Source organism: Suncus etruscus, chromosome 6, assembly GCF_024139225.1.
Source record: "Suncus etruscus isolate mSunEtr1 chromosome 6, mSunEtr1.pri.cur, whole genome shotgun sequence".
Taxonomy (NCBI): domain Eukaryota; kingdom Metazoa; phylum Chordata; class Mammalia; order Eulipotyphla; family Soricidae; genus Suncus; species Suncus etruscus.
In genome coordinates, this window is record NC_064853.1 from 32,953,295 (window position 1) to 32,980,507 (window position 27,213).

Here is a 27,213-nt window from a genome sequence, read left to right on the forward strand (position 1 = left end):
CGGGCGTTGCAGGGGCTGCCCGTCGGTCCGCACCGGGGGACCCGTCGCTCCGGCCGCGGCATCCCGGGCACTCGGGGCGCTTCCCTGCCTTGGCACCCCAGCCCGATCCGCTCGCCCCAAAGCGGGCTCCGCTGAACACCCCCGACGCGCGACCCGCAGAACCAGGCCAGCCTATGGGAGAGCCCAGATAACGCGGGTTGGGGGTGCCCACACCCCCTGTCCCGGCTGCCATGGCCCGGCCGCCGTCTCTGGGGGAGCTGCCCCCGAGCTACGCACCCCCAGCTCGATCCACGGCTCCTCAGGTGAGTGGAAAGTCAGGAAAGATAAGATTGGGGCAGGGGAAGGGGGTGGCAGGAGAGGGAGAGGGGTCTGTCTGTCCTGGGGCTTCTGCTGGGGGTGTGGGTGGTATGATTAGGCTGTGAGAATGAGTTTTCCTCTGTCCAGGTATTCATTCTGGGGCAGGTAAGCTAGTCCCAGAAAATGGGCCTGTGTCTTATTTTTATTATTATTATTATTATTATTATTATTTATTATTATTATTATTATAATCTATTGAGTCACGGTGAGATACAAAGTTCACAAAGTTGTTCATGATTGAGTTCTGGTGATAGAATGTTCAAGCACCCATCTCTTCATCAGTGTCCACTTGGGTTCCACAGTGTCCCCATTAGTCCTCCTGCCTCCATATGGGAGACACTTTTGAGTTTTCTTTTTCCCTCCTAGACACTGCAGTTTGCATTACTGTTACTGAAAGAGTAACACGATGTGTGTGTAGGGGGTGAGAGGAGTTCAATCTTTTTTTGTTCCCGTTTTTGGGCCCTTGTCTCTGTAGGTGCTCTGCCCTACATCCAGAAATGCAGGAGCTTGGGCTCTGCAGAGGGTGCGCACAGTGAGGAAAGGGAAGGGAAGGGTTTCATGCTTCGTTGCCATCATGCCTGGCTGACCCTTCTCTTTTCCTCCCAGATCCTCGCCGGGAGCATCAAGGCTCCGCTCTGGCTTCGTGCTTACTTCCAGGGCCTGCTCTTCTCTCTGGGCTGCAGGATCCAGAGACACTGCGGCAAAGTGCTCTTCCTGGGCCTGTTGGGCTTTGGGGCCCTGGCACTGGGGCTCCGCCTGTCCACCATTGAGACAGACCTAGAACAGCTCTGGGTAGAAGGTGAGTTGTGAACGTTTGCCCACAATTACTTGGGTCTGGTGAGCTCAGAGACAAGGAAGGGCAGGGCGAGGAGCTGGTGATGGAAATGGGACGGGCTTGGCTTGGCCTGGGTGGGCTGCCCCTCCCACACCTGGAAACAGGCATGGCAGCTAAGAGCGAAGACGTTTATAGAGTAGTTATCTGTGAGTCTCCGTGTGTTTATTTTACATTCATTCCCAACGTTTTGTATGTTTTGAGCGGCCTCCCAAGCAGTGCTCAGGGGTCTTGGGGTCACTCCTAGTAGTGCTTGGGGGCTCCCAGAGCTCTACCTGGCAGTACCCAGGGAGTCATGCAGTGCCAGGAATCAAAGCATAGGGCCTAGTACACGCAGGCAATGCACTCTAGCCCTTAGAGCTATCTCCCTGACCCTTATGCGTAGTTCTGACAGCACAGCAGGGTTTGCAAAGCCGTCTAAAATAAGATCCATCTTTCAGTAGCAAAGAAAGTAAATTATGTGTTGGGCTATAATATAGAATATTGTACAGAGCAGAATATTATTTTGTTGTGTGAGAGAGGATGAGAGAAGTAGCATCTGACCAAGAAAATGGGAAAAGTGGGGGCTGGAAAGATAGCATGGAGTTAAGGCATTTGCCTTTCATGCAGAAGGACGGTGGTTCGAATCCTGGCATCCCACATGGTCCCCTGAACCTGCCAGGAGCGATTTCTGAGCTTGGAGTCAGGAGTGACTCCTGAGCACTGCCGGGTGTGATCCAAAAACTAATAAATAAATAAATAAATAAATAAATAAATAAATAAATAAAATAAAGAAGACGATGGGAAAAGCTAGAACTGGAAGGCTGTGGAGACTGAGTGCATCTCTGATAACCTACTCAGGAGGATCGCCCAGGCCCCCTGCAGCTGGCTGTTCAGCAGAGAAGCAGCACAAAAATCTGAACTTTGAAAACCACAGAGGTTCAAATAATGCCAAATCCTCACTTTATGGTGCAAACGTTAGATTAAAAAAAAGACTTCTTGTTAATTTTACCATACTCCTCTTTCCCTAGTGGGGTAGGCCGTACCTGACTGTGCTTGGGGCTTGGTCCTGACTGTGCTCACAGGTCACTCCTAATGGGACATAGGAAGTGTTAGGGAATCAAACACCACCCAGCAGGTAAATTCAAGCACCTCACCCACTATACTATCTCTCCAGTCCCATAGCTCTCTTCTTTTCTGAAACTTGGCTTTACATGTCATCCTTTTTGTTTTGGTTTTTGGTTTTTGGGCCACACCCGGTGACGCTCAGGGGTTACTCCTGGCTTGGGGGGGACCATATGGGACGCCGGGGGATCGAACCGTGGTCCGTCCTAGGCTAGCGCTGGCAAGGCAGACACCTTACCTCTAGCGCCACCGCGCTGGCCCCTACATGTCATCCTTTTAACAGCCAAACTCCTCTTTGTAATTGTGAGCACCCCCAAATTCTCCCCGGAGCCCTGAACCACACCCAAAGGCAGCGCCCAGGTTAGAGTCTTACACCCTTGAGTTATTTCAAATGCTGGCAAGCCCTAAGATCCAGAGCAGATGTTTCTTGGAGCCTGACTGCCTGTGGGGCTCCCACACCCCATCCCCACCCTACCCCCAGCACTCAGCAGCCTCTCATATACATACACTCTAGGCCAGCCCTGGGGTCCAGAGCAGATGTTTCTCTGTGCCTGCCTGCCCCCGGCCCCCAGGACACACATGTGCATAGATGCACATACTCATAAACCCCACCCACACCACTGCTGCCTGGGTGGTCCCAAATGACTCTTGTATTTCCTGCCACAATAGAGCCCGTCTCCCCCCTCCCCCACACACATTCCCTTTCTCCTCCATCCCCCAGATCTTCCTCATCTAAACATTGCTTGAACCTCCATGCCTCTTCATCCTCTCCTCTATACTCTGGTGCAGAGGTTTGTTGCTCTTTGTGGGAGTATAGGAGGATGTCAGAAGTGGCCAGATCCTCCAGCTCAGAATACTGCCCCATCCTGCCAAGGGCAGTGGGTGAGGTCAAAGTAATGATCCTGGCTGGTCTTTTCTTTCTCTCTGTTGAGGAGGTGAGAAGGCTCTGTAGATGAGAAGGCAAAGAGAAGTTGATGAAGGGGAGGACTCAGGGATTCTTTAGTTCTTTCCAACATTGCTAATACTACAATCTAGCTAACACAACAATTACTAATAATAGTAAAGGAAGAAGTAGAATATTACCTCTCAGAGTTCTAGAATTGATTTTAGGGTTTCCTTCAGCTTGTCCCCTTAGATCAGGTATGAGTTTGTCCTTCCTGATCAATTTGGAAACTAAAGGGCTCAGAGATCAATTGTTCTCTAAAATGAAAATACTACAGGGCTTGGTGATAGAAATAATAGAAATGACTTGAAAGTCGAGCTGTCTCTAAAGTTTAGATATATACAGACATTCGTTTAGAAGGGAGAGTGGTTACTTTTGTTGGTTTAACCAGTATATACTGAAATAAATAGGACCACAGAGATAATTTAAAGGACCAGAATGCATGCCTTGCATGTGGTGGAACCATGGTCCATCACTAGTACCGCATATTCCCCTGAGCTCTGCCAGGTGTGGACCCAAAACAAAAATAAATAAATGAGTTTATAAGTACACAAACATAAACTGAACCTTAGGAATCCCCCTCAATTCTTACCTGATTGGTTACCAAATTAGTAAATGCTTCCTTCCTTCTTCCTTCCTTTCAGAAATTAGTTATTTGTTTGCTTGTAAGAAATACACCAATTTAGGGCCCGGAGAGATAGCACAGCGGTGTTTACCTTGCAAGCATCCAATCCAGGACCAAAGGTGGTTGGTTCGAATCCCGGTGTCCCATATGGTCCCTCGTGCCTGCCAGGAGCTATTTTTGAGCAGACAGCCAGGAGTAACCCCTGAGCATCGCCGGGTGTGGCCCAAAAAAACAAACAAAAAAAGAAATACACCAATTTATTTGTGAGGTTATTTGTAAGAAAGGACACCAATACCTTTTGTGAGAGCAAACACTAACTAAACACAGGTAGCCATGGAGCTGAGGAATAGCTTTGATTTGGGGGAAGAATGTGCAAATTTATAGTTTTCTGATCTACCTTGCTCGATTCTATCATCTACTTCTCATTCTTTTTTTTTGTTGTTGTTGTTTTTGTTTTTGGGCCACACCCGGCGATGCTCAGGGGTTACTCCTGGCTGTCTGCTCAGAAATAGCTGCTGGCAGGCACGGGGGACCATATGGGACACCGGGATTCGAATCAACCACCTTTGGTCCTGGATCGGCTGCTTGCAAGGCAAACACCACTGTGCTATCTCTCCGGGCCCTCGTTCTTTTTTTTTTTTTTTTTTTTTTTTTGGTTTTGGATCACATCCGGTGACACTCAGGGGTTACTCCTGGCTCTGTGTTCAGAAATTGCCCCTGGCAATTTGGGACCATATGGGATGCCAGGATTTGAACCACCATCCATCCTAGGTTGGCAGGGGCCAGAGAGATAGCATGGAGGTAAAGCGTTTGCCTTGCATGCAGAAAGTCAGTGGTTCGAATCCCGGCATCCCATATGGTCCCCTGAGCCTGCCAGGAACAACTTCTGAGCATAGAGCCAGGAGTAAGCCCTGAGCGTGGCCGAGTGTGACCCAAAAACAAACAAGCAAAAAAATTTTAGTGCTCACTTCGGCAGCACATATACTAAAATTGGAACGATACAGAGAGGATTAGCATGGCCCCTGCGCAAGGATGACACGCAAATTCGTGAAGCGTTCCATATTTTTTAATTAAAAATAAAAAATAAAAATAAAGTTCAGCATCCTAGGTTGGCAATTGCCCTACAGCTGTATTATCTCTCTGGCCCCCTACCATCTACTCTTTTTCTATGTTAAAGGTCTCATCTTCCTGGTATATGGGCTTACACAGCTTCTTCTTAAAGCAAACATGAGTAATATGTCTTAGGATTTTCACACCATTATGTCAATTTTGGTGGTAGTGGTGAGGACAGATTACTGCTGTGTTTTACACAAAGCAGCCCAATTGAGGGACAGTGGTCCAGTGTGGGGTCTCAGCTTGCAGTTTCACACAAGAAATCAGACAAGTATTTCGGCCAGGGGATGTTGAGCAGCCTTACTGAGCCAGCCAAGCTTCTAGCTCTCTGCTGCTTTCCCTGCCACTTTTATTAGTCAGAGTTGAACAGAAATCACCAGAGGGTCAGGGTTGACATGATGAAGGGTACTTGTGCTAATTAACTCAGAAAAGGAGAAAGGAAAAAGTAAAGTGATTTTACAGGTGTCTGACAACAGTCCAGTGACATCAAGTTACTGCCCATCTGTGTCAGAAAAAGTCTTCTTTTCTCTGGTCCAGGGAGGAGGATTTTAAGTCCTACAATTGATGTTCACTCCAGGTCTTCTCACCTGATGGCTGGGGAGGGGGGTTCCCATGGTTTGTGGCCTTTGAGGTTCATTGTTAGTTTTTGTTGTGTTGTTGTTGTTGGGTGCCAAAGGGGTGTGGGAGATCACACCCAGCATAGCTCAGAGCTTACTCCTGGCTCTGCTGTCAGGAGGAGACCACATGGTGTGCTGGTGATTGAACCTTGCTTGGCTGTGTGCAAGAAAAGGCAAGCACCCTGCCCATTGTACTAAATCTCTAGTCAGGCAGTTGGATCCTGCATTTCATGTTATCACCAACTGGTTTTATGATAGTAGCAAGAAGTTTCTCCATCTTTTCTTTTCTGGCCTGGATTTAGGCAGCTCAAGACTTCCTCTTGTGCATGGCTTTTGGGGATGGGATGGAAGATCAGAATTTCTTCCAGATCCCCAGTGAGGCTTTCAGATCTAGCAGGGCACCCTTTTTTAGGTATCATTTCTGAGGCTACCCTTCACCACCTGACTTTCAGCATCAATTTTTGTTTTGTTTTGTTTTGGGGCCACACCCACTGATGCTCAGGTGTTACTCCTGGCTATGCGCTCAGAAATTACTCCTGGCTTGGGGGACCATATGGGACATGGGGGATCGAACCACGGTCCATCCTAGACTAGCTTGGGCAAGGCAGATGCCTTACCGCTTGCACCACCGCTCTGGTCCCTAGTTTGTTTTTGTTTTTTTTTGTGCTTAGGGCTTATTCCTGGCTCAAACCGCAGGGATCAACCACTCCTGGCATGTTCAGGGGACCATACAAGGTGCCAGGGATCAAACCAGTCAGTTGCATGCAAGGAAAGCACCCTATTTGCTGTACTATTTTTCCAGTCCCAAGTTATTTTTCTTTAGTAAGTAGCCAGCTTCTCAGCTTTCCCACCCACCATCTTGTAAGATAGGAAAGAGCATTTATGCTTTTCCTTTTCTTTCTCCTCCTCTCTTTGGTGTTGTTTATTGTTGCAGTGCCAGGATTCACACACTTGGGGTGACTCTTTTGCCCCACCTCTGGTTAAACTCCTGACTTCACCCGTGCAAGGCAGGTGTTGCACCACTGGGACCATCTCCTCAATCCCTTCTATTCAACCTCTCTCCTTTCCATCCCTTTAGCCTTTACTAGTTAGGACCATTTTCTGCCTCTAGATGTCAGTGCACAAACATACATTGGAGAGAACACAGACTTTATTCCAGACCATCAGTAAAGTAAATATCACAATGAAGTGAGTCACAGAAAATTTTTGGCTTCCCAGTGCATATAAAAGGTCTATTTATGAGCTGGAGATGTAGTCAGTGGTAGAGTGCATGCTTTACCTCTATGGATGCCTGAGTCTAAGTTATGTTGAAAATGTAGTTTAGGGGCCAAAGCTGTAGCACAGCAGGTAAGGCATTTGCCTTGCACACAACTGACCCAGGTTCGCTCCCTGGCATCCCAGGTGGTCCCCTGAACCTTCCAAGAATGATTTCTGAGCACAGAGCCAGGAGCACTGTAGGTGTGGTCTTAAAAAATAATAATAATAAATAAATATGTTTCCAGGGACTGGAGAGATAATACAAATAGTAGATCACTTGCCTTCTAAGCAACCAATCCAAATTCTGTCCCTGACACCACATATGGTCCCCTGAACCCTGTCAGGAGTGGTCTCTGAGCACAATCAAATGAGGTTCAAAAAAAAAATTTTTTTAAAGGACTATAGATGCTTTGCTTATAGGAGTACCAGTTTAATCCCCAGCACCTCATGGTCTCACAGCACCCCAGAAACAGTCCCCAAGCACTTTTTATTGTGACCAAAAAAAATTGTGAATAGGCAATAGGCAAGAGAAATAGTACAAGGATTAAGACACTTGTGTTGGGTTCAGAAGATACTACAGCAGGTAGAATGCTTCCCCTGCACATACCCAATGAGGTTTGAACTAGCATCTCATATAGTTTTCTGATTCCCACAGAGTGAGCCTTGAGCACAGAGCCAGGTGTAAGACCTGAACACTTAAAAAAAAAAAGCGTGGTCTACAAAGCTTTAAAAGTCGATTCAATAGGGGCCCGGAGACATAGCACAGTGGTGTTTGCCTTGCAGGCAGCCGATCCAGGACCAAAGGTGGTTGGTTTGAATCCCCGTGTCCCATATGGTCCCCCGTGCCTGCCAGGAGCTATTTCTGAGCAGACAGCCAGGAGTAACCCCTGAGCATCGCCGGGTGTGGCCCAAAAACAAAAAAAAAAAACACAAAACAAACAAAAAAACCCCTATGTTTTAACTGCAAAATTAGGGGGTTGTTTTATATGCCTAGTCGTCTTATACACTGGCAAATACGGTATATGGGATGCCGGGATTCCAACCACTGTCTATCCTGGATAGGCTGCTTGCAAGGCAAATGCCCTACTGCTGGGCTAACTTTATTTTATTTATTTATTTATTTATTTATTTATTTATTTATTTATTTATTTATTTTGGTTTTTGGGCCACACCCATTTGACGCTCAGGGGTTAATCCTGGCTATGCGCTCAGAAATCCCCCCTGGCTTGGGGGGACCATATGGGAAGCTGGGGGATCGAACCACGGTCCGTCCTACGCTAGCGCTTGCAAGGCAGACACCTTACCTCTAGCGCCACCTTCCCGGCCCCTTTATTTTTTTTAATTGTGGTGCTCATGTTCATTTTTAGTTGCAATGTACTGGACCCTTGTGACACTAGGAATCTATAGTACAGTGTTACCAACAGTGTTATTCAGTATTTGAGGTGGTGTTGGGGATCAGACTCACAGCCTCATACCTACAAGGCAGGCACTCTATCACCATCCCTGGATCCCTGAAATGCTTTCAAGTCATACAAAATGAAATAATGGAAAAGATTGAAATACTATCCCTGTACTTAGAATTCTGGTGGGAAATTTTTCAGGATAGTTAATTTGGTCAACTAAGGACACCAGGGACCCAGTTTCTTTCTCCTGGCTGCTTCAGCATGTTAAAACTTTTGGAGCAGAGAGATATTCAATTGAGAGCATTTGATGGGGAGTTTGAGTTTTGGTGGGAGGGTCACACCAGGCTGCACTTAGGGGTTACTCATGGCAGGCTCAGGGGACCATATGGGATGCTGGGGATTGAACCCAGGTCGGCCACGTGCAAGGAAAACACCCTACCCACTGTGTTATCGCTCTGACATCAGAGTGCATGTTTTGCATGCAGGATGCCTGGGTTTAATCCCTGGTGCCACGTGGGTATAAGGTTCTACTCCCCTAGCCCCAGAACCACCAGGAGCACCTGGCTTTGTGCTTAGAAATCGCTCCTGGCAGGCACAGGAGACCATATGGGATGCTGGAATTCGAACCACGTTGGTCCTGGGTTGGCTGCTTGCAAGGCAAACGCCCTGCCCTACTGCTGTGCTATCTCTCCGGACCCAGCAAAGTTTTTTTTTTGTCCCCCAATTCACAATACAGACCAGGCAAAGGGCCTGGGTTGAGGTGTATATGGGGTGCATTTACTGTACCTCCTCTTTCTATACAGTGTAAAGAACACAGCCTGGGGTAAGAATTGAGAGGCCTTTTCTTTTTTTTTTAATATATATATAAATTATATATATATAAAGTTTTTTTTTTTAATTGAATCAGTGAGATACGAAGTTACATTTGAGTTTCAGTCATACAATGTTCCGGCACCCATCTCTTCACCTGTACTCTCTCCAGTTTCCCTCCCACTCTCTTCTCAGCTTGCCTCTGTGGTAGACACTTTTCTTCTCTCTCTCCCCCCCCCCCCTTTTTTCCTTTTAGGCACCATGATTTGCACTACTGTTACTAAAAGGGTCTCATGCACATCACTTGATGTCCTTTCAGTCCCCAGTTCTTGTCCAGAATGACTATTTCCAACTATCACAAACCTGTTTGTCCTAACTGCCTCCTGGTGGCAAGCTTCCTACTAAGGATCAGTCTTCCTACCCCTCATTTCTGTTGTCTAGTATTCTCATTTGTTTGTATCTTTATATCCTGCATATGAGTGTAGTCATTCTATGTCTGTCCATCTGACTCATTTCACTCAGCATGATACTCTTCATATCTATCCATAATAAAAGTTTATCTTCTCATAGTCCAGAGCTGTAACTCAGTGTTTCTCATGTCATAGGCAGATCCCTGAGTTTGATTCCTGGCATTGCATGGCCCTAGGGCATGTCTAGAAAGAAATCCCGGGGGCCGGAGAGATAGCATGGAGGTGAGGCATTTGCCTCACATGCAGAAGGTTGGTAGTTCGAATCCTGGCGTCCCATATGGTCCCCTAAGCCTGCCAGAAGTGATTTTTTTTTTTTTTTTTTTGGTTTTTGGGCCATACCCGGCGGTGCTCAGGGATTACTCCTGGCTGTCTGCTCAGAAATAGCTCCTAGCAGGCACGGGGGACCATATGGGACACCGAGATTCGAACCTACCACCTTTGGTCCTGGATCGGCTGCTTGCAAGGCAAACGCCGCTGTGCTATCTCTCCGAGCCCGCCAGAAGTGATTTCTGAGTGTAGAGCCAGGAGTAACCCTTGAGTGCTGCCAGGTATGACCCCAAAACAAAAAACAAACAAACAAACAAAGGATCTAGAAACAAATCCCTGAACACTACTCAGTATGGCCCAAGAACAAAAACAAAATTAGCTCCTGTTCCAGACAGCTACTGCAGTAAGAAAAGTCATCCCTGACATGAATCCTATTTTGAAAATGAGGAAGGGGACCTGAAGTAGTAATACGATAGGTAGGGCACTTACCTTTCTTGTGGCCAACCCAGGTTTGATCTCTGGAATTCCCTATGGTTTTCCAGAACCCTGTCAGGAGTGGCCCCTGAGCAAGCCTGAGGTACTGAAGAGTGTGACTCAAAAGGAAAACAAACAACAACAAAGAAAAGAGCTGCTGGAGGGATAGTACAGTAGGTAGTGCGTGTTGCCTTGCACTCAACCAATGGGACTGATTCTTGGCATCCTATATGGTCCCCCAAGCATTGCCAGAAGGAATTCCTGGCAGAGCCAGGAATAACATTTGGTTGCTCTGGTAAAAACTGCGTAGCAGCCTATGCCTAAAATTTCCAGTTGGCAAAGGCAGTGAAATTACTATAATTGACTGCTTAGGCTAATTAAATTTTACTTGCTAAGACTAGAAAGAAGCCTCGCTTCCTTTAATCACTATGCCTCTCAAAGTATGACGACCACCACCAAAAACAACAACAAAAAAAACAATGTCTAGGATCAGGGCGATAGCACAGTGGGTAGGGTGTTTGCCTTGCACAGGGCAGATTTAGGTTTGATTCCCCAGCATCCCATATGGTCCCCTAAGTCTGCCAAGAGTAACCCCTAAGCATTGCCGGTTAGAGCCCCAAAAAGCAAAATAATAAATAAAGATCAAGGTCTGGTCTGGAGCAATAGCGGCTAATCCAGGACAGACCTCGGTGTCCCATATGGTCCCCCTAGTCAGGAGTGATTTCTGAACACATAGCCAGGAGTAACCCCTGAGCGTCACCAGGTGTGGCCCAAAAACCAAAAACAAACAAACAAACAAATAAAAATCAAGGTCTGTTTTGATTGAAAGGCATCAGCTAATCTTGCTCCACACTGCCCTCCTGTGGAGCATTTGAGTCTGACCGGGTCAGTCCCCTGTTTCAGTTGCTTTCTACAGTTCTGGGAAGTCTCAGAATCAAGAACCTTAGCACACCAAGTGTTCTGTAATTTAATTCCTTACTTAGGATTCCTTACTTCATCATTGTCTCCACCTTACTCAACAGTTGAGCGACACTGATCTCTGGCCAGTCCCCTGCACACACTTGCTCCAGAGAATGCATTTTCCTCCCTTCTTCCCTGGCTAACTCCTGTTGATGAAAAAGTCAGGTCCTCTAACTTGTTTGTTCATTCCCACCTCACTCACAGAAACCTGAGAAATCAGAAACTCCAGGACCCTTCCTTCAGGGTGAAGTTTATGGCACAGAAGATGAGAAATAGGGACCGGAGAGATAGGATAGCGGTAGGGTGTTTGCCTTGCATGCAGAAGGATGGTGGTTCGAATCCCGGTATCCCATATGGTCCCCCGATCCTGCCAGGGGCAACTTCTGAGCACAGAGCCAGAAGTAGCCCCTGAGCGCTGCTGGGTATGACCCCCCCCCCAAAAAAAAAGATGAAAAATAGGTCCTAGACCTACAGCACAGCACTCAGGGCATTTGCCTTACACACACAAACATCCCACCAGTTGTGTAAACACCACCCCCAAGCCCTTAAAAAAAGAGACAAAGATGAGAAACATTACTAAGGATCTTTATTTTTTTTTCTGTTTTATTTTGTTTTGAGGCCACACCAGTGATGTTGATGGATTACTACTGGCTCTGCACTCAGTAATTACTCCTGGCAGTCTTGGGGGAAGCATATAGGATGCCAGGGATTAAAATCAGTTCTACCACATATAGGCAAAATGCCAGGGATAAAACCTCACACATGCAAGACAAATACTTTACTACTGAACTACAGACTGGCCCAGTGCTACCAATATTTTTTGTTTGTTTTTTTTTGGGGGGGGCAATACCCAGTAATGCTCAGGGGTTATTCCTGGCTCTGTGCTCACAGTACTGCAGGGCTCAGTGGACCATATGGGATGCCAGTGATCAAACCTGGATTGGCTTTGTGCAAAGCAAAATGCCCTACTTGATGTACTGTCACTCTGACATCATTTTTTTGTGGGTGTTTTTGTTGTTTGTTTTTGGGTTTTTTTGGTTTTAGGCCATACCCGGTGACGCTCAGGGGTTCCTCCTGGCTATGCGCTTAGAAATCGCTTCTAGCTTGGGGAACCATATGGGACATTGGGGGATCAAACCACAGTCTGTTCCAGGTTAGCACGCACAAGGCAAATGCCCTACCGCTTGTGCCATTGCTCCGGACCCATGACACCAGTTTCTTTCTTTTTTTTTTTTTTGGTTTTTGGTTTTTGGGCCACACCCGGCAGTGCTCAGGGGTTACTCCTGGCTGTCTGCTCAGAAATAGCTGCTGGCAGGCACGGGGGACCATATGGGACACCGGGATTTGAACCAACCACCTTTGGTCCTGGATCGGCTGCTTGCAAGGCAAACACTGCTGTGCTATCTCTCCGGGCCCAGGCACCAGCTTCTTTTTTTTTTTTTTTTTTTTGGGCCACACCCGTTTGACGGTCAGGGGTTACTCCTGGCTATGAGCTCAGAAATCACCCCTGGCTTGGGGAGACCATATGGGACGCCGGGGGATCGAACCATGGTCCGTCCTACGCTAGTGCTTGTAAGGCAGACACCTTACCTCTAGCGCCACCTTCCCGGCCCCTGGCACCAGCTTCTTAATGTTTGCTACTTTAATAAGCAAAACTGGTTTTTTAGGTTTTTTTTTTTTTTTTTTTTTTTTTGTTTTTTTTTGAGGGGCCACACCTAGCAATGCTTAAGGTTACTACTGGCTCTGCACTCAGGAATCACTTTTGGCAGGATTCAGGGAACCATATGGGGCAGCAGAGATCAAACCCGCCTGAGTGAATTGCATGTAAGGCAAACTCCCTACCCACTGTACTATTTGTTCAGCCTCTTTCTTTCTTATTAACTCTTTAGGTTCATTCCTTCTTCTGGCCCCCCTCTGTCAGGAAACTCACTAAGGGAAGCTTCTCTGCCTGCTCCCCTCCTGTCTCCTTGTGGCAGCTGTGTTGAAGTACCCAGCACAGTGTAGGTTCAGGAAGGGGTAGGAGTCAGGAGACCAACAGGTCGAATGTGACCATGGAGGGCAGGATGGCCAGATGAGACAGTTTATGAGGGGAAGGCCAGAACGTGACTGGGCTAGAGAGTTAGTACAGTGGGTACTTGTCTGTGGCCTACCCAGGTTCAATCCCTGGCACCCTGTATGGTCCCCTAAGCCCTCAAGGAATGAGCCCTGAGCACCGCCAATGTACCCCTCAAATAGTAACAAACAATAATATGGCTGGGGGTGACAGTTGAGCAGATTAATCTCTTGAGAGTTTGGGTCTCTCAGAAGTGAGGAGAATATAATAGGCTTGAAAAATGGATTAGCTGACGGTGAAAACCTTCCTTGTATATGTGAGACACTGGGTTTTATCCAAGGCATGGCAAAAAAAAAAATATTAAAAGAAAAAAATTTCATGCGGCCGACTTGGGACAGACCTGGGTTTGATCCTCGGCATCCCATATGGTCCCTCAGGCCTGCCAGAAGGGATTTCTGAGTGCAGAACCAGGAGTAACCCCTGTGTACCACTGGGTGTGGGAAGGAAGGAAGGAAGGAAGGAAGGAAGGAAGGAAGGAAGGAAGGGAGGGAGGGAGGGAGGGAGGGAGGGAGGGAGGGAGGGAGGGAGGGAAGGAGAGAAGGAGGGAGGAAGGAGGGAAGGAGGGAGGGAGGGAAGAAGGGAGGAAGGAAGGAGGGAGAGAGGGAGGAAGGAAGAAGGAAGGAAGGAAGGAAGGAAGGAAGGAAGGAAGGAAGGAAGGAAGGAAGGAAGGAAGGAAGGAAGGAAGGAAGGAAGGAAGGAGGAAGGAGGGAATTTAAGAGCATGAAGATTCAGTGAAGGGGACTGCAGGTGACTGTGACCCCCAGAGAAGCCCCACAGGTAGAAGCAGAACTGAGCATCCAACTAGTATATAGGATACAGGGTAGTATATAGTATACAGGGTAGTTTGACTCAGGCCTGTATCTTTCTCTAAAGCTCACTCAGTGTCCCTGCCTCCCCCAGGCCCTCGTTTGAGAGCATCACTTTGGCCCAAATAATGCAGGGCGAGAGGACCTGGTTTACAGAGATGTAGGCTAATTGTTCTTGTATGATATTCACGTTGACAATATCACACCAACAGACCAAGCTTTTCAGAACTGTGGCCCCTTAGAGCTCATGAACACACACTCTGCCCTCTTTTCAGGGAGTTCTCAAAAAGACGGGTGGATGTTAGTTCCCCTCTGCAGGAACTTGAATGAGGAACCAACACCCATTCTCTCACCTATTTTAGGAGACTCCCCTATTGGTCCCTTCAGTCCCCAAGGTCCGCCTGCCAAGCAGAGAAGTGCTGAGTAAGCACTTACCAACACATCGCATAACCTCAGCTTATGCTGATCTCTCATTCTTAGATTATTTGTCCCAAACCCAGGCAACTTGGTTACTGCTTAAATCCTACATTGCACAAGAAATCTCAGAGAGCCTGAGAGGTTGCTCAAAGAGCTGAGACATTGGGGGCCAGAGAGATAGCACAGCAATAGGGCATTTGCCTTGCACGCAGCCAACCCAGGATAGATGGTGGTTCAATTTCCAGCATCCCACATGGTCCCCTGAGCCTGCCAGGAGCAATTTCTGAACACAGAGCCAGGAGTAACCCTTGAGCATTGCTGGGTGTGACCCTAAACTAAAAAAAAAAAAAAAAAAAGAGCTGAGACATCTTTGTTGGCAGGAGGCTCAGGTTTGCTCCCTGGTACTGCATATGGTCCCAAAAGTAGAGCCAGGAATAGCTGAACACCCCCAGATGTGGCCCAAAAACAGCAGGAAGGAAAGGAAACAATCCATGATGGAGTCACATAGTTGGAGGCTGCTCCAGTCCTGTAGCAGAGCCCCAGATTCTTAGCAGAGGACCAGGGGGCTGGGAAGTCTAACAAGGCATTGGAAAACAGGGGGCTGCCTCCTAGTAGAAGGTAGAAGCCCAGCAGGATCCTAATGCCTCAGAACCCTGAGACACCAAGATTCTCTCCCTGCTCCGGCAGTGGGCAGCCGGGTGAGCCAGGAGCTGCATTACACCAAGGAGAAGCTGGGGGAAGAGGCTGCGTATACCTCCCAGATGCTGATCCAGACCCCACGTAGGGAGGGGGAGAACGTCCTGACACCAGAAGCACTCAGCCTCCACCTCCACGCAGCCCTCAGTGCCAGTAAAGTGCAAGTATCCCTCTATGGAAAGTGAGTGCGGCTGGGGAAGGCCCACTGCAGATGGGAAGGAAGGGGATCCCCTGTCCTTTTGAGTTCCTAAGCCTCGGCTTTTGCAGGTCCTGGGATCTGAACAAAATCTGCTATAAATCCGGAGTTCCCCTCATTGAAAACGGAATGATTGAGCGGGTGAGTTTTGTGAGCCTGGAGGAGGTAGAACCTTCGTGTATTGTGGAAGGGCTTGGAGGGGGCAGGGATGTGAACATGGGAGCAGGGAGGCATTGGCTGAGGGCCCACAAAGGAACCCCGAACTGACTGCATCTGGGGTGTTCCTGGCAGATGATTGAGAAGCTGTTTCCATGCGTGATCCTCACCCCCCTCGACTGCTTCTGGGAGGGAGCCAAGCTCCAAGGGGGCTCTGCCTACTTGCCGTGAGTGCCACTGGGACTGCCCCAAGGCTGGTTGGTCCAGAGCTATAGTACACAGCAAGAAGGGTGTTTTCCTTTTACGGGGCCAACATGAATTTCATTCCCAGCATCCCACATGATACCCCAACCCCACTACGAGTGATTCTTGAGCCCAGAGCCAGGATGGCAACAAGGAAGATCCATCCTCTCATGGCCTCCCAGCCAGGCTCTGAACATGGATGCCCAGGGATCTCTCTAGTTTCCCCTTTACCTTGCCTCCAAAGGGAGAGCAGATGAAGCAATCTCATTGAGTAAACACCTGAGCAAAAGGGATCCCCAGGGCCAGAGTGGTAAGGCACTTGCCTTGCATATGACTGACCCAGGTTTGGTCCTAGCACAAAAATGAGTTAGTTCTTCTGTTCTGATGTCTCTTTCAGTCCTGGTAGGCTCAGCAACCTGTAGGCTAGTGCAGACTAGGAGCACTGGCAGCCTTTCATCCCTCCATAGGGCAGGACAGTGAGCAGCTAGGAAGGGGCTGGGCTCCAGCCTGGGTCTTCGATGGCCAGTGTGGAGGGTGGGAACTGATCCCTGGTTTTCGCCAACCCTGAGCTTCCCCTCAGGGGCCGCCCCGACATCCAGTGGACCAACCTGGACCCGAAGCAGCTGCTGGAGGAATTGGGTCCTTTTGCCTCCCTGGAGGGCTTCCGGGAGCTACTGGATAAGGCACAGGTGGGGCAGGCCTATGTAGGGCGGCCCTGCCTGCACCCCGATGACATCCACTGTCCATCAAGTGCCCCAAACCATCAGAGCAGACAGGTGAGTTCCAGACAGGGTTGCCCTGGGTGGGCCCCTTTCCTCTTCCTCTCAGAATTCTCATGTTTCAGAAGAAAGCCAAGTGTGGTCTATACTCTGAGCCCCTTCCTTGACACTTTTCCTGCCCCCACTGTTCTGGCACATTCCATTCTTGTTCAGTTCTAAGGAACATCCCAAGTAGCATGTGATCCTTTTTATCTTGTTCTAAGTCTGGACAGGCTGATCTTTATTTATTGAAATGGACTTGTACAGAGAAATGACAAGTGACTGAAGCACTGGTGTGCCTAGGCTCCTGAGTGTTTGTATGGAGTCTCCATGTGGATCCAGACCTACTAAGTGCACCAATTGCTCCCTCCAGTCTGTTCCTGGGCCTCTGCACCCTTGGGTGCCTCCTCTCTGCCCAGCACTAGCTCTTCACTCAGAACAACCCACAGAGAATATTCAGGAGAATGTTACCTGCTCTCTAGGCCTAGGAAGCTCCATGGCAGAGGTTTTCCTGAAGCTTCCAAGGCAGGGACCTTTCCTTATCCACAGCCTAGCATTAACTCCTGCCCTGTCCCCTGCAGGCTCCCAACGTAGCTCAGGAGCTGAGCGGAGGCTGCCATGGCTTCTCGCACAAATTCATGCACTGGCAGGAAGAACTGCTTTTGGGAGGCATGACCAGAGATTCCCAAGGACAGCTGCTGAGGTAGGAATCAGCAAGTGGCTCTCAGAGTCCCAAAGCCACACTCGGATGCCAGGTCATTCTGGCAACACCCTCCTGCCTACCTGCTGCATGGAGGGGTTGCAGCAACTCTGAGCCCCCCTACTCCTGTCCATCCCCAGGGCAGAGGCCCTGCAAAGCACCTTCCTGCTGATGAGCCCCCGCCAGCTCTATGAGCACTTCCGGGGTGACTACCAGACGCATGACATCGGCTGGAGCGAGGAACAGGCGGGCACTGTACTGCAGGCCTGGCAACGGCGCTTTGTGCAGGTCAGAAGGAAGAGGGCGAGAGTGAAGCTGTAACCACTCCTCCCACTTGCCCCCTCACACCCACTTTCCCCCTTCCAGCTGGCACAGGAGGCCCTGCCTGAGAACGTGTCTCAGCAGATCCACGCCTTCTCCTCCACCACACTGGACGACATCTTGCATGCCTTCTCGGAAGTCAGCACAGCCCGCGTGGTGGGAGGCTATCTGCTCATGGTGGGTCCCATGTCTACCCCCACCCCAGCTCACCCCGGGAATTTTGAGCCAGACAGTGCCCCAGGAAGAAAGGGACAGACAGATGGTTGGGGGCCAGAGCAATAGTAGAGCAGATAGGGCATTGTATGCCGCCAAACCAAGTTCAACCCCCAGTATTCCATATATTCCCTGAACATCTGTAGTAGTATTTCCTGAGTACAGAAGCAGGAGTGGTTTCTGAACATTTTTGGTTATGGCAAAGATAGAAAGAGACAGAGGAAGGAAGAAGGGAGAGAAGAGAAGGGAGGGAGAAGGGAAGGAAGGACAGAAGGAAAGGAAGGAAGGAAGGAAGGAAGGAAGGAAGGAAGGAAGGAAGGAAGGAAGGAAGGAAGGAAGGAAGGAAGGAAGGAAGGAAAAGAGGGAGGGAGGGTGAGTTGAAAAGACAGGAAAGGAAGGGAGGGAGGAAGGAAGGGAGGGAGGGAGGATGAGTGGAAAAGAGGGAAAAGGAAGGAAGGATGGAAGGATTCCATATATTCCCTGAACATCTGTAGTAGTATTTCCTGAGTACAGAAGCAGGAGTGGTTTCTGAACATTTTTGGTTATGGCAAAGATAGAAAGAGACAGAGGAAGGAAGAAGGGAGAGAAGAGAAGGGAAGGAGAGGGGAAGGAAGGAAGGAAGGAAGGAAGGAAGGAAGGAAGGAAGGAAGGAAGGAAGGAAGGAAGGAAGGAAGGAAGGAAGGAAGGAAGGAAGGAAGGAAAAGAGGGAGGGAGGGTGAGTTGAAAAGACGGGAAAGGAAGGGAGGGAGGAAGGAAGGGAGGGAGGGAGGATGAGTGGAAAAGAGGGAAAAGGAAGGAAGGATGGAAGGAACGGAGGGAGGGAGGGAGGGAGGAAGAATGGGTGGAAAAGAGGGGAAAGGAAGGATGGAAGGAAGAAAGGAGCTAGAGAGAGTTAAGCAGGAAAGGTACTTGCTATGCATTCGACCAACACAGGCTTGCTCTATCTCTGGCATCCTATATAGTCCCCTGTGTACTGCCAGGAGTAATTCCTCAGTGCAGAGCCAGGAATGATCCTAAGCATCACTGGATGTGACCCTCAAAAAATAAATAAAAGGACAGACAGGGTCTATGGACAGTGGTAGAAGGCTATGGACACTTGGGAGTGGTAGGTTATAGTACTACTATGCTCCTAGAACAAACACTTCCACACTAGTCCACCTTAGTTCCTCAGTAAGAGTAAGGACTGCCCTCTCTCCCCACAGCTGGCCTATGCTTGTGTGACGATGCTGAGGTGGGATTGTGCCCAGTCCCAGGGGGCTGTAGGCCTTGCAGGAGTTCTTCTGGTGGCCCTGGCAGTGGCCTCAGGCCTTGGACTTTGTGCCCTGCTTGGCATCGCCTTCAATGCCGCCACAACCCAGGTACACTTAGGACCATGGGCCAACTTGGAGATTAAGGGCCCAGATTCCTCAGTTTCTCCAGCTGCCTGTCCTGTGCCCCTGTAGGTATTGCCCTTCTTGGCACTGGGCATCGGTGTGGATGACATCTTTCTGCTGGCACATGCCTTCACAGAAGCGCCCCCTGGGACCCCTCTCCAGGTAAGGTTATATTCTCCATCCTGGCTCTTCTGAAGCAGTTCAGTTTAGGGGTTAAGAGCTGAAGGCCAGGGGGTGGGAAAAAAAAAGAGCTGAAGGCCAGAGATGTACTGTGTAAAGGCTTTGCATGCAGGAGACCCAGGTTCAGCCTCAATACCAACCACATGGCCCCCAGTATTGTGGGAGCAAACCCCTTCCCGGCTCAGGACCATGGAAACCCTCTGAGCACTGCTGGATTGTGAGGACAATCTGGCTGCAACCTGTCACTCACTGATCAAGCCAGGCTTGATCTAGCTGATCTGGCTGGCTGGCAGGTGTCTCTTTCCTTGACCACTCCACTTGTGCCCTTCCCAAAGTTGCATACCTTCCTCCAATAGAGATGGACTGTTCTTGGGCCAAAGACTTGTACTCCCCTGCCAGAACCTCCAAACAAGCTCCCTAAAACAAAATCAAGAAAAGATCCTCTGGGGCCAAAATGATAGCACAGCTAGTAAGGGATAGGTAGGGCTTGCCTTGCATGCAGCTGCCTGGGGTTTGTTTGAGCTTTAGCATTTCATATGGCCCTCTGAGCATCACCAGGAGTGATTTCTGTGTGCAGAGCCAGGACCCTGAGCACTGCCGGGTGTGATTCAAAAAACACACACAGCATGTAGGCCATTTGCCTTGCATACAGCCAGCCTGGGTTGGATCTTGGGTATTCCATATGATACCCGGATCCTGCCAGCAGAGCCAGGAGTAGCCCATGAGCACCACTGGGTGTGACCCAAAAACTAAAAAAAAAAAGATAAAAACGAAACTTAGGGGCCGGAGCAATAGCACAGCTGTAGGGCGTTTGCCTTCATGCGGCAAGGCAGATCCAGGACAGACCTGGTTTGATCCCCAACATCCTATATGATCCCCAGAGCCAGGAGCAATTTCTGAGCACATAGCCAGGAGTAAGCCCTGAGCGTCACAGGGTGTGGCCCAAAAGGCAAAAATAAAATAAAATAAAATAAAATGAAAAAGAGAGGCACCTGGTGTAGTTGTACAAGGGTAATAGCAGTGCTCGTGTCAGAGTTGTATGGATCCTGACCAATGTGTGCTGCTCTGGTTATCATTCCTCGCTCCTCTGCTTCCCCTGCACTGTTCCTAAAGACCCACGGTCCCTCCCCTGTCCTGGCAGGAGCGTACGGGGGAGTGTCTGCAGCGCACGGGCACCAGTGTGGCTCTCACCTCCATCAACAACATGGTCGCTTTCTTCATGGCCGCGCTGGTCCCCATTCCAGCCCTGCGGGCCTTTTCCTTACAGGTGAGGCTCCCCCAGAATCTCTTCCCCGGGGCCAGCCTCAGGCTGGGCCTGGAGCATGTGCCTCATCATGCTTTTGTGCCCCCTTGTCCACCCCCAGGCAGCCATTGTAGTTGGCTTCAACTTTGCAGCCGTGATGCTTGTCTTCCCCGCCGTCCTCAGCCTAGACCTGCACCGGCGCCACTCCCAGCGCCTGGACGTGCTCTGCTGCTTCTCGAGGTACCCCCTGCCCAGCCCCTCTCAGTCTGGCCCCGCACAGCTTGTCCCTGCACATACCACCTCTCACCCCCCACATACCACCTCTCACCCCCCACCTCTCTGCCTCTTTCAGCCCCTGTTCTGCTCAGGTTATTCAGATCTTGCCTCAGGAGCTGGGGGACAGGGCTGTACCAGTGGGCATTGCCCACCTGACCGCCACGGTTCAAGCTTTTGCCCACTGTGAAGCCAGCAGCCAGCATGTGGTCACCATCCTGCCTCCCCAGACCCATCTGGTGACCCCACCTACTGACCCTCTGGGCTCGGAGCTCTTCAGCCCCGGAGGGTCCACACGGGACTTGCTAGGCCAAGAGGAGGCAACCAGGCAGAAGGCTGCTTGCAGATCCGTGCCCTGTGCCCGCTGGAATCTTGCCCACTTTGCCCGCTCTCAGTTTGCTCCTTTGCTGCTCCAGCCACACACCAAGGTAGGACTGGGGCCTGGGAAAATGAGGTGTGGCAGAGTCGAGAGGGCACAGGCCTGGGCCCGTCCTTAGCCTCCAGCTCAGTTCCCACATCCCATGCCCCGCAGGCCATCGTGCTGGTGCTCTTTGGGGCTCTTCTGGGCCTGAGCCTCTACGGAGCCACCTTGGTGCAGGACGGGCTGGCGCTGACAGATGTGGTGCCACGGGGCACCAAGGAGCACGCCTTCCTGAGCGCCCAGCTCAGGTACTTCTCCCTGTACGAGGTGGCGCTGGTGACGCAGGGTGGCTTCGACTACGCCCGCTCCCAACGTGCCCTCTTTGATCTGCACCAGCGCTTCAGCTCCCTCAAGGCCGTGCTGCCCCAGCCTGCTGCCCAGGCACCCCGCACCTGGCTGCACTATTACCGCAACTGGCTCCAGGGTAAGAGGCAGGGAGCCCCGCAGAGAGGGCCCCTACAGGCAGAGCTTCCTGAGTACCCCCAGATAACTGTCCTCTTCCTCCCCCCAGGAATCCAGGCTGCCTTTGATGAAGACTGGGCTTCAGGGCGCATCACCCGCAACTCCTACCGCAATGGCTCTGAGGATGGGGCCCTGGCCTACAAGCTGCTCATCCAGACCGGGGATGCCCAGGAGCCTCTGGACTTCAGTCAGGTTGGGCATGGGCTAGGAGGGGTGCACTCAGAGGGGCCCCAGCCTCAGGAGCACAGGCCTTTAGCCCACTCTGCCCCTGCAGCTGACGACAAGGAAGCTGGTAGACAAGGACGGGCTGATTCCCCCCGAGCTCTTCTACGTGGGCCTGACCATGTGGGTGAGCAGCGACCCTCTGGGTCTGGCAGCCTCGCAGGCCAACTTCTACCCGCCCCCTCCCGAGTGGCTGCACGACAAATATGACACCACCGGAGAGAACCTTCGAAGTAAGTGCCTGGGAGCACAGCGGGGGGCCTGCCGGGCTGCCCAGCAAAAGTGGGACCCTGCCAGGGGCTCCCCGTGGTACTCACAGCTGCCCCTCCCTCTCCCTGCCACCCCCTCTGCAGTCCCAGCAGCCCAGCCCCTGGAGTTTGCCCAGTTCCCCTTCCTGCTGCGTGGCCTCCAGAACACTGCGGACTTCGTGGAGGCCATCGAGGGGGCCCGGGCGGCATGTGCCGAGGCGGGCCAGGCCGGGGTGCGCGCCTACCCCAGCGGCTCCCCATTCCTCTTCTGGGAACAGTACCTGGGCCTGCGGCGCTGCTTCCTGCTGGCTGTCTGCATCCTGCTGTTGTGCTCCTTCCTCGTCTGCTCCCTGCTGTTGCTCAACCCCTGGACAGCCGGCCTCATAGTGAGTCCCCCCGCAGAAGCAGGGCAAAGAAGTCCCGGCCTGCTTCCCCCATTGCCCTGCCCGGCCCATCCTCCTCTTCCCTGGAGCCCTGGGTGAACCCTGCCCTCCCCAGGTGCTGGTCCTGGCCATGATGACGGTGGAGCTCTTCGGCATCATGGGCTTCCTGGGCATCAAGCTGAGTGCCATCCCTGTGGTGATCCTCGTGGCCTCTGTGGGCATCGGTGTGGAGTTCACCGTGCATGTGGCTCTGGTGAGCATATGCATGGGGGAAGGAGGGACAGCTGGTTCTGTGGTCTTAAGCACCTGATGTATGCCAAGTTCAGTTTTTTTTTTTTTTTTTTTGGTTTTTGGGCCACACCCGGTAATGCTCAGGGGTTACTCCTGGCTATGTGCTCAGAAGTTGCTCCTGGCTTGGGGGACCATATGGGACACCGGGGGATCGAACCGCGGTCCGTCCAAGGCTAGCGCAGGCAAGGCAGGCACCTTACCTTTAGCGCCACCGCCCGGCCCCCCAAGTTCAGTTTAACACTTGGTTGGGATCAAGTTTTGTATGTGTGGGGCCCTAGGTGTGATCGCCAGCCCCCAAAATGAAAAAGAATTGGTGATATAGCAATGCAGATGACTTTACAATCAAGGTGCTACATTCTAGGGATTTATATTTCCAGAGATAGATAGTAAAGAAATAAGTAAGGGGGCCGGAATGATAGCACAGAGGATAGGGCATTTGCCTTGCAAGCAACTAATCCAGGTTCGATCTCCGGCATCCCATATAATCCCCAGAGCCTGCCAAGAGTGATTTCTGAGTGCAGAGCCAGGAATAACCCCTGAGCATCATTGGGTGTGGCCCAAAACCAAAAAACAGAAAAAGTAGTATGGGCCAGAGAAATAGTGCAGAGAGATAGAGCACTCTTGCAAAAAGCTAGCCAGGCTCAATTTTCAATACTACATATGATACCCCTAAACACTGCCAGAAGTGATCCCTGAGTAGAGTCGGGAGTAAACCCTGAGCACTTCCAGTTGTGACCCCAAAATGGAAAATAAACAAAAGAAAGAAGGAAGTAGAGGGCCAGAGAGAGCTCAATGTGCTGGGTTCATGCTTTACATGTTAGAGACCCATGTTCAGTTCCTGGCACTACATGGTCCTCTAAGCACCACCAGGAACTAAGAGTAGTCCCTGAGCATGGGCAGTGGTGATCCAAAGCAAAAGAAAGAAAAAGACAAGGCAAGACAAGAAAAAAGAAAAAGAGAGTGGACGAAGACCTAGCCAGTCTGGATGGTGGAAAATTTGTGATTGGGATTACTGTGGTTTTTTAAACCAAATTTGGCAATGCTCAGGAGCTATTCCTTGTTCAGTTCAGGGAACAATGGGATGTTGGGTATTGAACCCAGCCTCCTACCCAAGTATGGTTCATCATAGGCCTTGACTAAAGCCAAGGCTGGGGTGTGGAGGATGGAGGCACAAGGCAGCTGAAAACACCAATTTTAACCAGACCACACCCCATATGTCTTTTTTTCCCCTAAAAATAGTAGTCTTAAGAATTGTATTTGGGGGCCCGGAGAGATAGCACAGTGGCATTTGCCTTGCAAGCAGCCGATCCAGGACCAAAGGTGGTTGGTTCGAATCCCGGTGTCCCATATGGTCCCCTGTGCCTGCCAGGAGCCATTTCTGAGCAGACAGCCAGGAGTAACCCCTGAGCACCGCTGGGTGTGGCCCAAAAAAACAAACAAAAAAAAAAGATAGTACTGGGGATAAGGTACTTATTTGCCTTGCCCCCACCCAAACCCAATTAGGTTCCCAACACTGTAGATGTGGCTCCTTGAATATAAAAACCTATGGAGCCCAAACACTTTCCCTTAAAAAAAATAAAGGGAGGGAGGGAGGGAGGGAAGGAAGGAAGGAAGGAAGGAAGGAAGGAAGGAAGGAAGGAAGGAAGGAAGGAAGGAAGGAAGGAAGGAAGGAAGGAGGGAGGGAGGGAGGGAGGGAGGGAGGGAGGGAGGGAGGGAGGGAGGGAGGAAATAATTAGGAACCTTCTGAAATGCAGCCCTATCTGCTTTGGTGTCAGTCCCTCTTTTCAACAAAGGGTCAGAGGAAAACTATACAGGTTTGCTGGGCTTATGGTCTCAGTGGCTGTTAACCTGCTTTGCTCTTGGAACCCACAGCAGCCTGAGGTAGTGGCAGCTACACAGCTGGTTCCAGACCCAGGCACAGCCCTCTCGCAGCAGCCTCTGTAGCTGCAGCAAAACCCAAAGGCCAGGCGCTGGTGCAATAATGCAGCAGGGAATTTGTTTGTTTGTCTTGCACTCAAGACAAACCTGACCTGGGCTCGATCCTCCATATCCCATATGGTCCCCTGAGCCCACCAGGAGAGAGTCTTGACTACAGAGCTAGGAATAACCCCTAAGCATCACTGAGTATGGCCCAAAACTAAAATCAAACAACAGCAACAAAAACCCAAGGTCCAGAGAAGGAAGGGCACTTGTCTTGCAATTCTACCTGGGTTCAATCCTCAGCACCCCCATACAATTTGAGACTACCAAGAGTGATCCCTGAATGCAAAGCCAGGAGTAAGCCCTGAACACCTCAGGGTGTGTGTGTGTGGGGGGGGGTATTACAGGCAGGCACTATAACCAGCAGACCCTCAGTAGGACAACCCTGGAGACAGCTAAGCACAAGTGGGGGGTATCATAGATGAGTGACTTTAAGACCACTTTGTTCCCTCAGGGCTTCCTCACCACCCAGGGGAACCGGAACCTGCGGGCTGCCCATGCTCTGGAGCACACATTTGCCCCAGTGGCTGATGGGGCTGTCTCCACTCTGCTGGGTCTGCTCATGTTGGCGGGTTCCAACTTTGACTTCATCGTAAGGTAGGAGGGCGGGGGCTGGGGGCAGGCCCTGTGAGGGCTGGGGCCAGGGCCTGCCCGTGCTCACCCTCCTCTCCCCCACCCAGGTACTTCTTCGTGGTGCTCACTGTCCTCACGCTCCTGGGTCTCCTCCACGGCCTCGTGCTGCTCCCTGTGCTGCTGTCCATCCTGGGCCCCCCACCAGAGGTGATCATACTGCCCTCTGCTCCCAGCCCAGGGGATGGGGTTAAATAACCAAGGGAAGGAGCAAAATGCCTTTGGTGGCCTCCAGACATTGTTCAGCTCCTGAGGACCCTCCCTATGAGGTGGATCCAGCTGCAGAGTGGAAGGACCCCAACTATTGCACAGTCCTCTCTGGGGTCCTCCTCAACCATTTCAAGTCCTGAGCAAAGAGCTGGAGAGCTAGCACAGTGGGTAGAGCGCTAACTTTGCACATGACTGACCTGGATTCAATCCTCGGTATCCCGTATGGTCCCCCAAGCATCATGAGGAGTGAGTGATACTTGAGTATAGAGCTAGGAGTAACCCCCAGCATCACCAGTTGTGATTTAAAAAATAATAGCCCTGGGGGGCCGGGCGGTGGCGCTAAAGGTAAGGTGCCTGCCTTGCCTGCGCTAGCCTTGGACGGACCGCGGTTCGATCCCCCGGTGTCCCATATGGTCCCCCAAGCCAGGAGCAACTTCTGAGCACATAGCCAGGAGTAACCCCTGAGCGTTACCGGGTGTGGCCCAAAAACCAAAAAAAAAAAAAAATAATAATAATAGCCCTGAATCACAGGCCCCAGTCCTCTTACCTCTCTTACCTTTCCCCTTCTGAGCTCTGATGTCCTGCCAACAGCCGAAAGAATCAGGGTTACTGGAAGAGGATTGCAACCCCACAGCCCTGGGCTCACTGGGGCTGGTGTCTTCCCACAGGTGGTGCAGATGTACAAGGAGAGCTCAGAAGTGAGGAGCCCCACAGCTCCACAGGGCAGAGGGCTTCGGTGGGGGGTGTCTGCCCCGCTGCCCCAGAGCTTTGCCAGAGTGACTACCTCCATGACCGTGTCCCTACACCCGCCCCCGCTGCCCGGGGCCTACACTCATGCACCTTCAGAGGAGCCTGCTTGGTCCCCCACGACCTCACCAGCTGCCTGCAGCCCAAGCAACTTCAGCTCCAGGGGGTCCTGTCCAGCCAACGGGTGAAGCCTCAGAAGAGTGAAGCCAGCTTGGACCCTCAGAAGTCCTGGGGAAGCAGTAGAGGGGTGCTTTCTGAATGCAGGACAAACCCCTGGAGTGTCCTGTTGCTGCTGTTTGTCTGCTCCCCTCCTGGTCCTCTACATACACACAGACACACATGTGCTTCCTGAGAGCCTCCGTCTCCAAGTAGGCCACAGCCTAGCGCAGGAGAGCTTGTGTGTGGCTGTGTTTGAGGGGATAAAACCAGCACCTGAGGCTGCAGGACAGCCCTGTTACCCCATCCAATGTTGCTGCCTTCTCCCAGGAAACCAAGCTTGAGGATCCTCCAGCACCCTTTGCCAGTCCAGGCACCCCTGCTACTGCTCTTGGACTCCTGGGAAAGTTTTCTGCCCCCACCCACTCCCTACCACATAAATTATTTATAATAAAGATGTTTATTTTTGTAGTTTTGCATAGATGTTAGCTATGCTGAAAGTTTTATTTTTAAAGAACGAAATATATTCGATATGAACTCGTA

The 27,213-nt window shown here is 50.8% G+C and overlaps 1 protein-coding gene and 2 non-coding genes across 3 annotated transcripts; 2 read left to right on the forward strand and 1 right to left on the reverse strand.

Moving 5' to 3' along the window:
• Positions 1–27,213, forward strand: PTCH2 (patched 2). The gene is made up of 22 exons (XM_049774634.1): positions 1–302; positions 964–1,156; positions 15,256–15,445; positions 15,532–15,601; positions 15,752–15,843; positions 16,440–16,635; positions 17,199–17,320; positions 17,458–17,605; positions 17,684–17,815; positions 19,054–19,209; positions 19,294–19,386; positions 20,546–20,671; positions 20,769–20,887; positions 21,000–21,348; positions 21,453–21,765; positions 21,853–21,995; positions 22,078–22,258; positions 22,379–22,659; positions 22,772–22,909; positions 25,382–25,524; positions 25,608–25,707; positions 26,436–27,213. Exons 1-22 carry the CDS (start codon positions 231–233, stop codon positions 26,700–26,702), a joined length of 3,624 nt encoding a protein of 1,207 aa, XP_049630591.1. The 5' UTR covers positions 1–230; the 3' UTR covers positions 26,703–27,213.
• On the forward strand, positions 4,822–4,928 carry LOC126012857 (U6 spliceosomal RNA). The gene has a single exon (XR_007497209.1). It is a non-coding gene; the product is annotated as a U6 spliceosomal RNA (small nuclear RNA).
• LOC126012611 (small nucleolar RNA SNORA51) lies at positions 8,963–9,091 on the reverse strand. Its single transcript, XR_007497062.1, has one exon. It is a non-coding gene; the product is annotated as a small nucleolar RNA SNORA51 (small nucleolar RNA).

Excerpts from the sequence above, each read along its gene's own strand:
- PTCH2 (XM_049774634.1), top strand. The coding sequence starts at position 231 with ATGGCCCGGCCGCCGTCTCTGGGGGAGCTGCCCCCGAGCTACGCACCC. Across the intron at positions 15,844-16,439 it reads GGGGGCTCTGCCTACTTGCC|GGGCCGCCCCGACATCCAGT; the intron begins GTGAGTGCCACT and ends GCTTCCCCTCAG. Across the intron at positions 25,708-26,435 it reads TCCTGGGCCCCCCACCAGAG|GTGGTGCAGATGTACAAGGA; the intron begins GTGATCATACTG and ends GTCTTCCCACAG.